The sequence below is a fragment of the Austrofundulus limnaeus genome, unplaced genomic scaffold (assembly GCF_001266775.1).
Source record: "Austrofundulus limnaeus strain Quisiro unplaced genomic scaffold, Austrofundulus_limnaeus-1.0 Scaffold210, whole genome shotgun sequence".
NCBI lineage: Eukaryota > Metazoa > Chordata > Actinopteri > Cyprinodontiformes > Rivulidae > Austrofundulus > Austrofundulus limnaeus.
In genome coordinates this window covers 522,755-539,603 of record NW_013952612.1, presented here as the reverse complement: position 1 = coordinate 539,603, position 16,849 = coordinate 522,755, and the positions used below count along the sequence as shown (strand labels likewise).

The window sequence follows — 16,849 nt, the reverse complement described above, 5'->3', positions numbered from 1 at the left end:
CTTTTCAGTAAGTTATATGTCTATGATTCTGGTTCAAATAGAGAACTTTATTTTTGCTAGATTGTTAACTAATTATTTGTGAGTTAATGTTGTCTTAATAGACAATGATTTTTATGAAGTGAACCATTAAAACATTAATGTTAAATGTGATGTGTTTGCAAATTTGGGTGCACCTAAGGAAAAATGTTAGGTGCACCGGTGCAAAAAGTTAGTCTAGAGCCCTGGTTTATGTTTGATTCTGTTCTGCTCTACTATAAAAACAAAGACTAATATGAGAGAAAAAGGACAGGAGTCTTATTCTTGTTGCTTACTTGTTATCAATAAAGTTCTGAGGATCCAACATTTCAGTCAAAAGCAGCTCGTTTCCTTTCAGGATCTGATAAATAAAAAGGAAAACAGAATGAGGTCAGAAACAGAAGTGAAATGAAACTATTAAAACCAGCTCCACTCTCTGACCTGCTTCTGGAGCAGCTTCTGGATGTACGGTTTGAAGTAGTGCTGCTTGATGCCCTTGGCCTCCACCACCAGCCCGTCGTGCAGCTCGCACAGCTTCTCCAGCACACAGGGAGGAGGCTCGGAGGGGGCCACGTGTCCGTCGCTCCGATACGTGGAGGGTAAACCTGCGGAGACGCAGYGACAGAGGTGAAGCTGCGATCTCGTTTTACTCCCCGACGTGACGTCACAGAGCCGTACCTCTGAACGCAGGGTTGATCAGGTCCTTCCTGTTTGAGCACAGGAAAGCGTTCCCAAACACCAAGTCCAGACAGCAGAGCAGCAGGTGGTACGAGTTCACCAGGTCGTCCCCGATCATACGGAAGTTTCCTTCACAGAAACACAGTCACAGCTTAGAACTCACTTTAATCTGATTTTAGGTTCTTTCTTTTGGTTTTAAATCCAAAATGTAAAGAAAGAAATAAAAGCCAAAGTTCAGCTCGTTGTACCTTTAGTGTAGACAAACAGGGTCCAACAGAACTTGAACACATCACTGATGTGACAGGGCAGCCGTCTGAAAACAAAGAAAACAGTTTGTGAGTCTGTGTTTGACTAAATGTGAACCTTAAAATGAAGGTACTTCAGGGTTGATTAGTGTGTGTGCTCAGAGATCGAGGCTAGGAAAAAACAAAAACCTCAATGTGATAAAAAAAACAGGCAAAAAAACAAATATTATTAGAGGTTGACGAGGCATTGGCCGGCTGATATCACCTGCCCATCTAACACAATTGTGTTGGGCAGCACGATGGCTCAGTGGTTAGCACCGACGCCTCACAGCAAGAAAGACCCCAGGTTCGATCCCCGGTTRGAACCTGGGGTCTTTCTGTGTGGAGTTTGCATGTTCTCCTCGTGCTTGTGTGGGTTTTCTCTGGGTACTCCGGTTTCCCCCATAACACAAAAACATGAACAATATGTTGCCTTCAGGCTCAGGCCTCCCTTGAAAAAGAGATCTGCGATCTCAATGGGACTTGCCTGGTAAAATAACAGTAAATAAATAAAATAAATAAATGATATTGATTCCCATCGAGCATACGTATGATGATGATATGGATCGATATTTTCATTTTGCCTCAATATAACTGAATCATAAACCATTCAAATCGATATATAGACCAATGAATCATTATTTATAATATACATATGCGTYTGTATATTATACTAATAAAGAATACACCGTTAGCAAACATCTGCATGGAATCATTATTTGTAGCTCTGAAAAGACATTGTTAGAGAACGTAGCTGAGTTTCCATCCAATTTTTATTGAATTTTGAGCCAATTTTTAAAATTTCACAAAAAAAAAGGAAGAAGAAATGTGAATCAGACGTGTTTCCATCAACTGCCTCGAAGCGAATCAATTACACCTGACGCATGTTTGTAGTAAACAGGAAGTAAAAGTCACAAACTCACAGGGTCCACACACCTCAGGACCATGGACAGCAGTTATCAGGAACGTGTTAATTTTTGTTAATTTTATTAACGGGTCCCCATTAGTCTCTTCAAAGAAGAGACTAACCTTCCTGGGGCCCAACAAACAAAACACAACATAACAATAAAATACAAACAACAACACAAACATAATAAAATAAAACAAAATAAATAAATTTCAATAAAACAAAAACCATCATAAATTTCATAAAAGAAACATTAACTTAAACCCCTAAAACATGAATCAATTAACAACCTCTCTCATAACACACCTTTGAATAACCAATCCTTTACAGTGGCTTTGAAATTATAATAATTATCTAATACTTTTATATCAAGAGATAATATATTCCAATAACCAATAGCTGTGTTGTTACTGTCGGGAAAGTTGTAATTATTCTGTCATATCAACTGGTTCTGGTGATGTTACTGCTGTCTGGAGACGTAGAGAAAGAAATGCAATTCTCTTCACTTTACAGGAAGAACAGAGTACAGCGACAGCGGGAGGAGGGTCCAGCTGCAGTCGCTCTGGTACCGTTCAGACAGCAGGAACAGCTGATCAACATGTGAGGTAAATGTTCACTACGTCAGAGCTTTTTCGGTACGTTTCCATCTCTCCTTTTTTTCTCCTCTCTATTTAAAAAAAAAAAACCCACCTCAAGCGAGCGTATAAACTTTTTTGCGAATTAGAGGAAGTTTTTTCAAATCATGCTGTTTCCATTCACCTTTTCTGATGCAATACTTCAAAATGCGCAACTCCCATCCCTTAGTTTAGTGCAGGAAGTGTGTGTGCCTGTGTGTGTGTGTCGTGCCTGTGCTTCCTGCTGCGTGGCTGCCGCGGCGGCTCGCAGCCCTGCGGATTCTGAAACACGTCCGTGAAGATGGGCTCAAACTTGCGGAAGATGACGGTGGAGACCTCGAAGTTCCGCTCCAGCCGGTCCATCCGCAGCCTGAAGTCCTGCGGGAGGTTCGACATGTCGGCCCACTTCCTCATCTTGGAGAAGAACTGGATCAGACTGCGACAAGAAACAGAAACGTCACCAGAAGTTTGTCCCACTTTTAACCCCCCGCCCCTCAGGTCAGGTTCTGCAGAAGTGACGGTGTCTGACCTGAGCTTGGAGCAGCGGAGGATCCTGGTGAGCGAGACGCAGTTTCCCTCCATCAGGCCTTTCCCCACAGTGGGAGTGGAGCCCTTCCTGCAGGCGGCGTACAGCGAGCAGGCCAGCCAGTGGACCACCACTCCCTGCAGACAAAAAAATAAGCCCAAACCACAATTAATGCTCCACTTTTACCAGAACAACAGAAAAAAATGGAGCATAACTGCAAACTATGAGGAAAATATCCAGTCAGTACTTGTTGGGACAGATTAACGAGGCTGATGAATAATCCAGTGACTCATTTTGACAACGAGACAATTTGAAACTCAGATTATGTAATAATCTAAAGGCGGTAAACGTCCATGTCTGAATATTAATTCAATTATTACACTTTTTTGTGTTAACAGTACGCTGCCTCTTCTCTTGTGGAGCACCTTTGAGCCCTGAAGATGAAATCAATAGGTCAACATGAGATAATAAACATGTTTTACACGTTCTTTTATTTAAGTAACTGKCTATATACTTTACTTACTAGTATTAATTGGTCAAACTTTCTGTATTAATATAATAAAGTGCAACATTATATGAACAAGTTTATTATCAGACCAAAAAGAATAGTTTATTTGAAACATACTGACATCCAACAGGGAAAAAAATGTGCTTAATCTTATTAATATACTTTCATTAAAGTTCCCATTCCTCTTAAATCACAATACAAACTTACTTTATGTACTTTTTCAGAAAAACTGTACTCATGTTTGATTATAATCGACTTTTTTTACATAGTTTTTGGATATTTGTAAACATATTTTGTTAATGCTAAAATGTCTGTTCTGACAAAAGATTAATTAAAGGAGGAAATGTGTGTTTATGCTTCTGTTGTCGCAGTTCCTGGTTTGAAAACATGTCAGCTGAAGCCCCTTTAATCCCGGTGTTTGTGTTTTTGGGACACTATTTTATGTATATTTTTATCTAAATAACTTTATTACAGTGTAACTGACTACATGATTAAACAGTAACCGGTTATTAAAGGATATTAATCACCTCCAGAGTGTACGTGTTCCATATGGCAGTGAAGTTGTCCATAGCTTCAGTGGCTGTCTGCTCGTCCATGTTCAGCTCCTGACACAACGTCTCCAAACTCCTCCGGACCGAACTCTCCTCCATCCTCCCCGACTCGGAATCCGACGACTCCTCGCCCCGCATTCGCAACAATTACCGGCTCCGGTTTGAAACTTTGAGATCCACCAAACCCCCCGTAAAAGGCACGGCGCTGCCCCTGTCCTCAACCCCAAAACACCAACAAAAACAACCGTCTCCCACAAGCGCACACACGACAGTCACACTTCCGCCTACATTTCCCACAATGCAGCGCGTTGGCGCGAAAACTTCGCCGCTCTGGCCAATCAGAGTGGCAGGAAGCGTCTGCGTGAAGCTTGACCGCACAAACCCCTTCAGTCTCGTGCACGGAAGCAAACACAGATCCTCCTGGTGATTATGTTATCATTCTTCTCCTCATTTTTACTGCTCAAAAATACATTTTGCTTTTTAAGTAATGTTATAGCCAGAAAATTGTATTTCTCTACCGAGTTTATAATAGAAAAAGCAGATTTGATTCATAATAGTGTCGTTATTACAATACATGTATTGTGACGTTACATACAGTAACCGCTAGGGGGCAGCGTTTGATCATTTTAGAATAAATAACAAAATTGCACAAAACTTTACACTTTAACAATTTCAAATAGTGCACTTTGAAATAGTTTATTTAGTAAAGTTTCTAAATTCGATTTAATGCAGTTTTGAAATGTTTGTTTGCACTCATTGTAAACAAACAAGCAAACAAAAAATGTTAATCTGCATGCCTAACTCAACAAATCTGAGTGTATAAACTCAAACCAATACATTAAAATTGTCCCAAACATCTCTTACACCAATGTTGCAATTGTTTACCTATTTTCAGCTATTTGGGCTGTTTTTATAAGCAAATGCACACGATAGTTGGCAACCGTGCACAAAATTTTGCTTACAAATTGTAACTAAGCATCAACATGAGAACGTTTCGTACAGATTTTTTTCTACTTTACTATTTATTTGACCAGTCTTCATGACTCATGTAATAAAGCTGTCATCTGGATCTGAACACTGTTAAAACAATTCGTTTTTGTTATAATAAAATAAATATTGCAGCCGTTTTGTTTGCAAGCACACAGAGCCAAAGCCATTGTTTGTTGCACTGCATCACACCTAAAGGAAAAATAATTCACAGACGTTTTTGCTCAAATCTAGTTTAATTTTGAATAAGATAGTTTAAGAAGAAAGTCACACCCATGTCCACATTTTACTTTATTTTAATCTAAACAATTTTATAACAACATAAAATAATGTCAGAAGACAAAGAGCTAATTTGTGATAATTATTTCTCTAGGGCTTTCTAAATAGTTGTCCATTTTCTTATAAGCTTGCAAATAGATTACACAGAAAGTTAAACAGCAGATTTGCACATTATTACCCACATAACTGAGTTAGACTAATACCCACCAATTCTATTTCTATTTTCAGTTCAAGTTTGACTTAAATGATCAAATATTCCATTATCTAGTGATTTAAAGTATTTGGTGCAGTCTAAACAATTAGAGACAAACGTTAGCAAATCAAAGTGAAACAGTGAGTTTTAGTGAGCGCTGTATGTGATGTTATCTCTGGTCTCGATTGTTTTTATGAGCAGTTTCGGAGCAGGAGAGCTGCTGCTGCTGCTGCTGTGGTAGCCGTTGGTACTTTTAGTACCTGGAGAGAAACAAGAAAGAAAATCATAAACATGGATGAATAAATAATAATAATAATAATAATAATAATAATAATAATAATAATAATAATAAATCAAGTTTAAACATATATAAATGACTTTTGTTGCTTACTGTAGTTGGAGATGGGCTGAATGTTGAGGATGGACTGTTGTCCCAGTCTGAAAAGGAAAAATAAAACTTTTTTATTGTGGTTGGTCCTCTCACTGCCACTTAGAGCTGGAATTAACAAAATCTCATCATTTATGATAATGAGAATAAATTCCTGAGCAATAAATATGGTTTATTTTAGCTTAGTAGATGGCCACTGTTTATTTTTCTGTTGTTCTACTTTGACAGCAAAGTTGTTGGCAAATTTTTCCTATTAATTATGCTTATTGCTAATTTTAGCTATCCTTTTGTCTTAACTTTTACCCACATTTAGCTGCTTTAGCTTTGAGCTAGCTGTTTGCTACTGCTAGACCTTTTCAGCTTTTAGCTAATGTTATGCTGCTTTTACCTCACATTTTTCCACTTTTAGCCTTTAGCTATAATTTTCTTAATTTTTGTTTTTAACCAGCTTTATGTTTGTTTTTGTTTTTCTTTACTGATCTGCTACATTGAATTTTTAGCTAGAAATTTGCTACTTTTAGTTACCATTCTGCAATTCATTGTTATCCTTTTGTTTCATTAGCTTACAGCTACACTTTGCTACTTTAGTCTTGAGCTAGCTGTTTGCTAATTTTAGCATGGACTCTTTGACTTTCAGCTAATGTTAAGCTGCTTTTACCTAGCAAGAAACTACCTTCATCCTTTAGCTTTCATTAGGATATTTTACCTTTTAACTATAGCTTCATTTTTGTTTTAGATTTTTTGAGTTGTTACATTTAGCTACTAGCTATATGTTGCTACTTTTAGTTACCGTTCTGCTATTCTTAGCTATCCGTTTATTTCATTAGCTTATAGCTACACATTGCTAATTTAGCCTTGGGCGTGTTTGCTACTTGTTACCATTCTGCTACAATATGTTAGCATTTAACTACATTTAGCTACTTTAGCATTGAGCTAGATGATTGCTACTTTTAGCTAGAATTTTTTTACTTTTAGCTTTTAGCTAATGTTATGCTGCTTACCTAGTATGATTCTACTTTTAGCCTTTATCATTTTGTTTAATTTAGCTTTTAAGTAGCTTTATGTTTCCTTTAGCTTTTATTTATCAATCTGCTACTTTCAGCTTTTAGCTAGATTTTTGCTACTCTTGGAAACCATTTTGATATTCTTAGCTATACTTGTGTTATATTAGCTTTTAGCTACACTTTGTTACTTTAGCTTTGAATTAGCTTTTTGCTACTTTTAACTTTTGGAGATGTTTTTTTTTCTTTAGCTGTGTTTGTTTATCAGTGGACTTCAGAAAGGAATTTCAGCCTTTTGTCCTCGTCTCCTGTCCTACCTGTCCTCCTCGCCCTCAAGCAGTTTTCTGTAGGTGGCGATCTCAATGTCCAGAGCCAGTTTCAGGTTCATCAGATCCTGTGGATCAGAAGAATAAAGAAGTACAGGTCTCATTCAGCCATTGTTCCTCTCAGTGTGACTCCTCCTCACAGACCTGGTACTCTCTCAGCTGTCTGGCCATGTCCTGCTTGGCTCTCTGCAGAGCGTCCTCCAGGTCTCTGGTTCGGGCCTTGGCTTCCTTCACAGCCATCTCTCCGCGCTCCTCCGCTTCAGCCAGCTGGTTCTCCAAACTGGCGCGCTGATGGGACCAGAAACYATCAGCACGGGATCAGGTAAAAGTTTGGCCTGTACCTGTGAGCTTATGTCAGGGCCTCATACCTGAGCTTTCACAGCCTCGATCTCACTCTGCAGGCGGCTGATCAGCCGGTTGACCTCGGCCACATCTCCCTTCACGATGCGGAGCTCGTCTCCGAACTGGCTGGCTTGGACTGACATTTGGTCAAACTGTGAGCAAAGAAARGTCCATCATCATACGTCCACCTTCAGTTTGTGTTTCTCAGTGCTCAATATAATCTACCTGAACACCTTACCTTGTTCTTGTACCAGGCCTCGGCCTCCTCTCGGCTGCGAGCTGCGATGTCCTCYTACTGAGACTTGACTTCAGCTACAATCTGCTCCATGTTGAGGCTTCGGCTGTTYTCCATCTGCACCACCACCGAGGTGTCTTTGATGCTGGCCTGCAGCTCACGCAGCTCCTAGTGGAAGAAACACTTTACAATAAGGTACATAAAAAATGCTTAACTATTGAGGAAGTACTCAGTAACTACTCAGTAACTAAGCAGTAGTTCCTCTTTGGTGTCCTGAGTAGTTACTAAATACACCAAAGAGGAACTACTCAGTAACTACTCAGTAGTTATTTAGTGTCCTTAGTAACTACTTWATAACTACTCAGTWACTACTCAGTAGTTCCTCTTCAGTGTCCTTAGTAACTYCTTAGTAACTACTCTGTAACTACTTGGAAATTACTCAGTAACTATTCACTAGTTCATCTTTGGTGTTCTTAGTAACTACTCAGTAAATACTCAGTAGTTCCTCTTTGGTGTTCTTAGTAACTAKTTAGTAACTACTCAATAACTACTTGGGAACTACTCCTTAACTACTCAGTAGTTTGTCTTTGGTGTTCTTAGTAACTACTCAGTAACTACTCAATAGTTTATCTTTGGTGTTCTTAGTAACTACTTAATAACTACTCACTAACTACTCAGTAGTTCCTCTTTGGTGTTTTAGTAACTACTTAATAACTAGTAAGTAACTGCTCAGTAGTTCCTCTTCAGTGTCCTTAGTAACTACTTAATAACTAGTCAGTAACTACTCAGTAGTTCCTCTTCAGTGTCCTTAGTAATTACTTAATAACTAGTAAGTAACTACTCTGTAACTAATTTGTAACTACTCGGTAGTTCCTCTTTAGTGTCCTTAGTAACTACTTAATAACTAGTCAGTAACTACTCAGTAGTTCCTCTTCAGTGTCCTTAGTAACTACTTAATAGTAACTACTCAGTAGTGCCTCTTCAGTGTCCTTAGTAACTACTTAATAACTAGTCAGTAACTACTCAGTAGTTCCTCTTCGGTGTCCTAATTACTTAATAGCTAGTCAGTAACTACTTAGTAACTTCTTTGTAACTAATTAGTAACTACTCGGTAGTTCCTCTTTAGTGTCCTTAGTAACTACTTAATAACTAGTCAGTAACTACTCAGTAGTTCCTCTTCAGTGTCCTTAGTAATTACTTAATAACTAGTCAGTAACTACTTAGTAACTACTCTGTAACTAATTAGTAACTACTCGGTGGTTCCTCTTTAGTGCCCTTAGTAACTACCTAATAACTAGTCAGTAACTACTCAGTAGTTCCTCTTCAGTGTCCTTAGTAATTACTTAATAACTAGTCAGTAACTACTCAGTAGTTCCTCTTTGGTGTTCTTAGTAACTACTTGGTAACTAATCAGTAACTAAATAGTAAATGGACTGTACTTGTTTAACACCTTTCTAACTAACCAGGACACTCAAAGCGCTTCACACTACAATCTGTGTCCTCATTTATCCACAACYCTTTATACACACTTTATACACACMTTATACACACTTTATACACAACACTCTATTAGGTCTCTACAAAGCTAACATGTACAAACACCTATGGAGACTAATCAGTGCCAATCACATTCATACACTGATGGGACACACATCAGAGGCATTAGGGGTGAAGTATCTTGCCCAAGGACACAACACCTGAGACAGCTGGACAGGGGATTGAACCGGCAACCTATCGGTTCCAGGACGACTCCCCTAACCACTCTGCCACAGCCGCCCCCTACTACTACTACTACTCAGTAGTTCCTCAGTAGTTAAATTTTTGTGCACCAGTTGTAAAGTGTTACAGAAGAAACAGGTGACAGAAGTTGAAATATTTGGTCCGTAATTGTTGTGGACATTTTTGCGGTTATTGCTTTGCTGTAACCCAGGTGCAGGGGCTAACCCTTGCTTCAGCTACATATTTTGGAACGCCTTCCTGTCTTTTTCCTCGTAACAAAATAATGAACCGAAGGAAAGGAAAGCTCTGATCTTTGATTAATCGAGGGCAGAGGGAGGGGAGGTTGTCCCACAGGAAGCAATATATAATATGCAAAACAAAAGATAATACCTCCTCGTAGACGCTGCGCAGGAAGTTGATTTCATCAGTCAGAGCGCCGACCTTGTCCTCCAGATCTGCCTTGACCAGGTAGGCTGAGTCAACATCCTGAAAACAGAAACTCTGAGTCACAAATCTGTTTCTCTTCAAGGAACGTCGAGATTTGATGAAGTTTAATTTCAGAATAAAGGTAGGACCAACAGTGAAAACCACAGAAATGACTCAAACAATTCTTCCAGTGTGAAGGAAATGCTCCTGAGTGAATCATTTAAAAAAACAATGGGCAGAATTTAGTTTGTTATAAAAAAAGGACATCATAAAACATCAAAGCAGCTCAAATTATTTAAGAATTTTTTGCGCACCAAAATTCATAGTCCTTCTGTTTTACAAGCCTGAGTGCAAAAAAGTGGTTCTCGTGTGGAAGTTCCTGACTTTATTGATTTTAGTGTTTTACCATAAAGAACAATAAGAGAGGACAAAAGAGCGGTTCGTTTTACTCGCCACACCTGCTGGACTGAATATGAAAGAATGAGTCTGACCTTCTTCAGGATAACAAAGTCATTCTCCAGGTTGTTCCTCTTGTTTATCTCATCCTCATACCTGCGGCAGAAAAAGATCATCTGGTAAATGATGGTAAAACTCGGAGGTTACAGAACCCCAGAGTTCTAGTTTACTTGTGTTTGTAGTCCTCCACCAGGCCCTGCATGTTCCTCAGTTCCCCGTCCAGCTTGGTCTTGTCGTTGTTCACCAGGTCCATCTGGCGCCTCAGACCCGCCATGTAGGCCTCGAACAGGGGCTCCACATTGGACCGGGTCACCCCTTGACCCTGCAGCAGCTCCAGCTTGGTCTCAAGCATTTTGTTCTGCTGTTCCAGGTAACGCACCTGAACGAGGCAGGAAGAGAGAGAGAGAGAGAATTTAACTTTTTAGCTGCTTCCAATGAAACAAACAAAAAATAGAATTAAATAAAGAGGTAGAATTTTCTGTTAAAATCCAGAGAATACGGAATGACTGCCGAAATTTACTGAAGATGCTAAAAGCTAAAAAAAAGCTGAACACTGACTAAAAGCAAAAAGGAAGCAGAACACTAGCTAAAAGAAACAGAATGKTAACTAAAAGCTAAAAGATGCAGAACACAAACTAAAAGCTAAAAAGAGCATAACCTAAAAAAGCTGAACTGACTAAAAGCAAAAGGAAGCAGAACACTAGCTAAAAAGATGCAGAACACAAACTAAAAGCTAAAAAAAGCATAACCTAAAAAGCTGAACTGACTAAAAGCAAAAGGAAGCAGAACACTAGCTAAAAAGATGCAGAACACAAACTAAAAGCTAAAAAAAAGCTAGTTAAAAGACAAAAATGTTAAACACTAGCAAAAAACTAAAACTAGCAAAACACTAAAAGTTAAACATATAAAAAGGCTAGTTACTGGTAGCAAAATAGAAGCTAAAAACTAAAATAAACAAAAGGCTAGATAACAGCTAAAATAAATAAAATGGTAACTAACAAAAGTCTAGACAGACTAAAAGTAGCACAACACTAATAGTTACAAGTAGAACAGTAGCTAAAACTTGCTTTTATTTTTTGTTTTTGGTTAAACATTTGCTTCTGTTACCAGTCCTAATGCTAATTTTAGCTGATGTTTTTCTATTTTACCCAATAGCTATCATTTTTCTCCTTCTAGTTTCAGCAAGTGTTTTGCTACTTTCAGCTAATAGCTGCTTATTTTTCCTTTTAACTAGTGTTTTGATACTTTTTTGTAGCCTGCTTATAATTTTTTCTTTACTTTTAGCTGGTGTTCTGCTTCTATTAGCTTTAACAACCCAGTTCAGCTTCTTCAGCTGTCAGTGTTCACACTTTTTGCAGAAAAAGCAGTTTCTTTGGTTACAATAAAAAATCTAAAGTTTTTATCTTGTAAAATTATGAATCGTTCTTTGTTCTTTGTTTTTGTGGATGATTTGTTTCAATGGTCCAGAAGCTAAAGCCTGTTTGAGAAAAAAATAGTTTTTTGGCCACTCCTTTAGATAAAACCCACTTGAGCTTTAGCCGTTAGAAACCAGCAGATGAACCGGTTCTGTMAGGAGAAATAATTCATCTTTTGATGAGCAGAGGTCAAAGGAACATCCCTGCAGCACAGGGCTCYTTATCAGCAGCAGATAGAACCAGAACTGGTCCTGCGGCTCGGGTTTCCTGCCTGCAGCCCAGTTTACAAAGCACGGGTTCTGTTCAGAACCGTTTTGGACCGGATCTCTCAGGTTACGGTCCGGCTGAATGGGATGGAAGTGGGACAGAAAGCTTGAATATCCGTCAGCAGCAGCTCAGGATGTGGATCTTTAAACCCCAGGTGGATTCTCTGCTTTTTTCAGGGTTTTAAATGATTTTTTAAAGTCAGACGGGGGATCGCTGCTGCAATAAGATGTGTTAATAAATACCATTACATTCTGTTACAGTTTCCACTTTCACTCAGGTCATCGTCCTGCAACAAGAAGAACTTTGTCTGCCTGAAGCTGAGGGCTAATTGTTTCTCTGCATGAGAGAATCTGGTCTTAAATGTTTCATTAGGAGAGGCCAACATGTATCAAATTACTCCTCTAAATGAACAGTGGCATTATTTATCTCCACACACAACTTTTCCTTTATTTCCCTGTTTGGATAGAGGTAGTTTGAATATTTTTCTGCTACATTATTGCATTAAATGAAATTAAAAATAATGACCTGAAGACAGAAAAATAACCATTGGTGATATGTTAGAAGCCTGGGTGGATTCTTTATCCTTTTTTTTTTGGAGATTATTTGCAAAACTTTAGAGGATTAAAAAAAATATTAAAATACTATGAAGACTTCTGTGTAGCTGCCAGCTCAGATTTATTTTACTAAAATCTAAAGATTTTTAAACAGAAATCTGTAATTCCTGCAATATGATAGTTTTTATCGTGTATTGTATGTTTATTGCACGTTGTTTGTTTTTATTTGTATGCAAATTACATATAATATTCAAAAAATGTGAGATTTTCCAAAGGATTTTGTTTCTCAGTTATTATTATGCAAATAGTAAACTTTTCTTGAAAGAGGAGTGCTTGTTCATGAAAAAATACGTATATATATTCTGCCAAATATTTAGTTTTTTAGACAGATAAAAAGAGGATTTGTAATATTTAATCACATTTTGCTTCAAAACATCTTCTTTTGAGGTGCTAAAATCTTCCGTATCTGCAGTTATTTTCTCCTTTTTACACAAAAAAACTTTCTAAATTTGGCGTTTGTTACTACTAATCTGAAGGCATTTTAAAAACGATAATGCATTGGTTTAATCTAATGCAACTTTTTCTTTTTGACGTGTAGCCTATTCCTCTAAATGAATTAACTAAACAATAAAGCTTTTTACAGCCTCTGAATCAACATTAGATTCAATCGGTAACAACTTAGTCCTGAGCTCTTATTTGGTGTAATTTCCCAAATTATGTGGGATTATAAAACCTAAAGACATAAAAACAACAAATACAGAGAATATGAGCTTATTATTTAGAATTGTTTTAAATAATCTAAACTTCACATCAGGAAAATAACACTTAAAAAGCATCAAAACATATTTTTTGGGGGGTATATTTTAAACAGTCCGGTCTTCTTCACGTGCATCTTTTTGTCTTCCTGACGGGAATCTCTGCTGATATGAAACAAGGACAAAGCCTCTTTTGTCAGAGCGTTACCCACTCCGTGAGAAAGCAGACATGTTCCCTCAAAAGGGTATCGATGTCCTGAGATATCACTGAATCCGTTCCTCCTTCTGTGGGAAACCGTCTGTTTGCTGCAGGAACCTCACGTCTACTCACCACGTTTAGATTTTATACAGTAACCACAGAGAGAAARACAAACTAACTCAGGTTAATCTGTTTTTATAGTTCCAAGTGCTTTGTGTCMGCACTGTCAGCAAAATAGCTTATGAACCAGTTTTAATGAACCTCATTCAAAATGGCTACCTGAGCAACTTTAAAAAAGTTATAGTCTGGAGCCTCTCAAGAACTTTGAAATAATTTCTAAAGCCCACTGGGAGCCAGTGTAGTGAATATAAAAGCGGAGTGATATGACTGTATTTGTTGGATTTAGTGAGAAGTCTGGCTGCTGTGTTCTGTAAGGCTTGCAGACGTGAGACTGAAGACTTGTCCAGGCAGGGAAAAAGAGCATTAAAGTAGTAATTATTCACAAAAGCAAGAATAATTTTTTCTAATTTTCTCAACTCTGAAGATCATATGTCATATTGTACACATGTTTCTTAAATTAAAAAAGTAAAAATGAGAAATAGTCCTAATGTGTGACTCAAAGCCTYATGATGAGTCAAATGTGACTCCTACATTTTTTAACTTTGATTTGGCTACCAGGTAAAAAGAGGCGATTGTCTGACTGATTTTAGGATGAATGTAATCAAAGTCTCAGTCTTACTAGTGTTTAAAACCAAAATGTTACTGGAGAGTCAGAGACTGACATGAGACAAACACTGGACAAGGACTGTCCAACTGGTGTGGATTAAAGGACAAATACAATTGGATGTCATCAGCATAAATATGATACGAAATATCTGAAAATGACCGGATAATGCAGACAAGTGGGGTAATATAAAAGGAAAACAAAAGCGGGCCCAGAACTGAGCCTTGTGGAACCCCTAAATTTATAGTGCGTCTTGACCCAGAATGTCCTATGAGAGATATGAAGTGATCTCACAAGACTAACTATTTCTGTTAGCAAAATATTTTATGAACCACTGGAAGGACTTCGTTGAAACTTTCAGACAGTAATCACCAGAAGGATCTTCATCTAATTTTATAGAATTTATAAAACGTGTGAAAAATGTTTACTTTATCGATGAAACTCGCGAAGCGGTTGTTGAGGCTCTTTATCTGCTCCTTCTCGTGGGCCCGACTCATGGACAGGTTGGGGTCGATCTCCAGGTTCAGGGGYGCAAGCAGGCTCTTGTTGACRGACAGGGACGTCAGRGAGGCCCCCAGACCCTGATGGTGGCCGTTGGCGCCGGCGTACAGGGAACTGCTGCTCAGGGAGACCCCGCTGAAGCCCCCCGGCCCCGGACTGAAACCGCTCACCCTCCTGGAGCCGCCGCTGCTCCGGACAGAYCTGCTGGAGCTGATCCTCTTGGTTCGACTCAGACTCATGGTGCAGAGGGAGACGATGGGGGGTTGATGAGGAGAAAAAAGATGTGGAAAATGGATAAAAATGAAGAAAATGCAGAGCTGAGGGAGAGAGGAGCAACAGGCACAGGATGTCCTGCTTCAGTGAAGCATCTCAGGTGTCTTCTGACCCTTTAAAGCTCCTCCAGGGGGGAGAAACCAGAGGAGGGGAGAAAGTGGAGCAGCTCAATATCACATATCTAAAGTTTCTGATTTTTAGGCTCAATGTAAAACAGATACTGCTCTGTTTAAAGCTATCAATGACAGTTAAAAGTTTTATTTTCCTCACTATTTATAGTATAAAAAAACAACAACATTTCTACTTATTTATATTGAAAAGATCAGGATTAAAACTCAGACCTCCAGGAGACAAAAACCTGATTCTTATTCCTTATCTCCTTCAGGCAGGTAAATCAGATCTGTCTGAACAACCTGKGCTCATGCAGGTATTTGTGTCGTTTATATTTATTACTGATTTCTATTTAGAAACCCAACGACCTCAGATTATGTTGCAAATGAGCACAATGGCTCCATGCAACTTTTCAACAAAGAAATTAACTGGATCTGAACTGCAAAAATTAACATTTTATTGTATGAAAGTTACTCTGGTACCCAACCTGCTTTGTAAAAATTCAGCTTTGTGCTGTTAATTTGATAGCGCTGAGGTCGATGTATCAATAAAGAATAGTTACCGTAAAAGTACGGTATGGTCTAATCTTCAGCTCCACCTCCACAGGATAATGGTCACTGATCCTTAGAGCCTTGGACAACAAAGACAAACAGATAATTAATGAATCTAAGCTCTGGTCTTATATTTTGACCATATTTAATTGTCACACAAAGCTGAAAGCTAAGTTAAAAGATTCTGAATGCTAAACACATGTTTAAGCTAACCACTAAAGCTAATTTAAAGAAAGGCTCTAATTCATCCAAGACTTTCAGAGCTAAAAACTGGTACCAAAGAACAAGCTTTGACAAATTCGGAAGGCCAAATAAAAATTCAAGATGGCCACCAGAGCTAATTTGAAACTGCACTAACTCTGCCATTTTAAAACCTTTTTAGCTATTGTTGTGGGGTTAGAAAGATCTTCATCACACACGGAAGCCAAKTCAAAAATCCAAGATGGCCACTATAYCTATAATGCAAACTTGWCCATAACGCAGCCATTTTAGACATATTTAGTTCAAATTTGGGATGGTAATAGATCACAGTGACCTCCAACAAACAGTAAATTCAAATCTTTATTTAAATCGGACTGCACGAGGCAAGAACTTTCAGTTTCTRCAGGAACTATTCTAGTTTATGCAATGAATTTCCTAAACACTGAGCATCACAAAGACCTTTCCCTGCAGGAGGAAATTTATCTTATCCTGCTGTGGAAAAGAGGAAATATTGAAGCAGCAAATAAAAACAGGAACTGACACAGCTAAAAAATCCATCTGGACTTCAAATGCATCAGATGTTTTATGTAGTCTTTAGTCTGCTGTTTATCAAGAAAGTTTTTAACAATTTCAGTGGATATAACAGAAAAAAGGCTAAAATTTAAATGTTTCTATACTTTTTTTTAGGATAAACACTATATTTGCTATAATTGCTAAATACACTCTAAAATGAAACAAATGTGAAATTATTCCTGTTTATAAAATAAATAAACTGAATATACAGAGAGAAACCGATGGGAACTTTAACTTTCCGTACAAAAAATGCATAAAACACACAAACTGTTTAATACATGATGTTACTT

The 16,849-nt window shown here is 38.1% G+C and overlaps 3 protein-coding genes and 1 pseudogene across 4 annotated transcripts in view; 1 reads left to right on the top strand and 3 right to left on the bottom strand.

The window, feature by feature from the left end:
• rbl1 (retinoblastoma-like 1 (p107)) overlaps window positions 1-4,338 on the bottom strand; it is a gene marked incomplete in the record, with an annotated part of 13,399 nt that extends 9,061 nt beyond the window's left edge. The window contains 7 exon segments of one of the 2 annotated variants that reach the window (XM_014019138.1): window positions 312-376; window positions 457-620; window positions 694-822; window positions 942-1,006; window positions 2,731-2,934; window positions 3,028-3,161; window positions 4,060-4,338. In XM_014019138.1, coding sequence (XP_013874592.1) covers window positions 312-376; window positions 457-620; window positions 694-822; window positions 942-1,006; window positions 2,731-2,934; window positions 3,028-3,161; window positions 4,060-4,221 — 923 coding nt within the window. 2 annotated transcript variants of the gene reach the window in all.
• Window positions 4,339-5,348: 1,010 nt separating this feature from the next.
• On the bottom strand, window positions 5,349-15,220 carry LOC106525032 (keratin, type II cytoskeletal 8). The gene is given in 10 exon segments (XM_074559755.1): window positions 5,349-5,802; window positions 5,934-5,980; window positions 7,249-7,325; window positions 7,402-7,545; window positions 7,626-7,751; window positions 7,838-8,002; window positions 9,944-10,039; window positions 10,471-10,531; window positions 10,606-10,814; window positions 14,778-15,220. Coding segments are annotated over 10 exon segments (1,350 nt in total). The 5' UTR covers window positions 15,090-15,220; the 3' UTR covers window positions 5,349-5,689.
• Window positions 7,941-16,849, top strand: part of cand2 (cullin-associated and neddylation-dissociated 2 (putative)) — a 43,154-nt gene continuing 34,245 nt past the window's right edge. The window contains exon 1 of the mRNA XM_014019131.1: window positions 7,941-8,029. The gene's annotated coding sequence lies outside the window, so the exon portion shown is untranslated. The remainder of the gene's footprint in view (window positions 8,030-16,849) is intronic.
• Window positions 16,329-16,849, bottom strand: part of LOC106525034 (deoxyribonuclease gamma-like) — a 5,563-nt pseudogene continuing 5,042 nt past the window's right edge.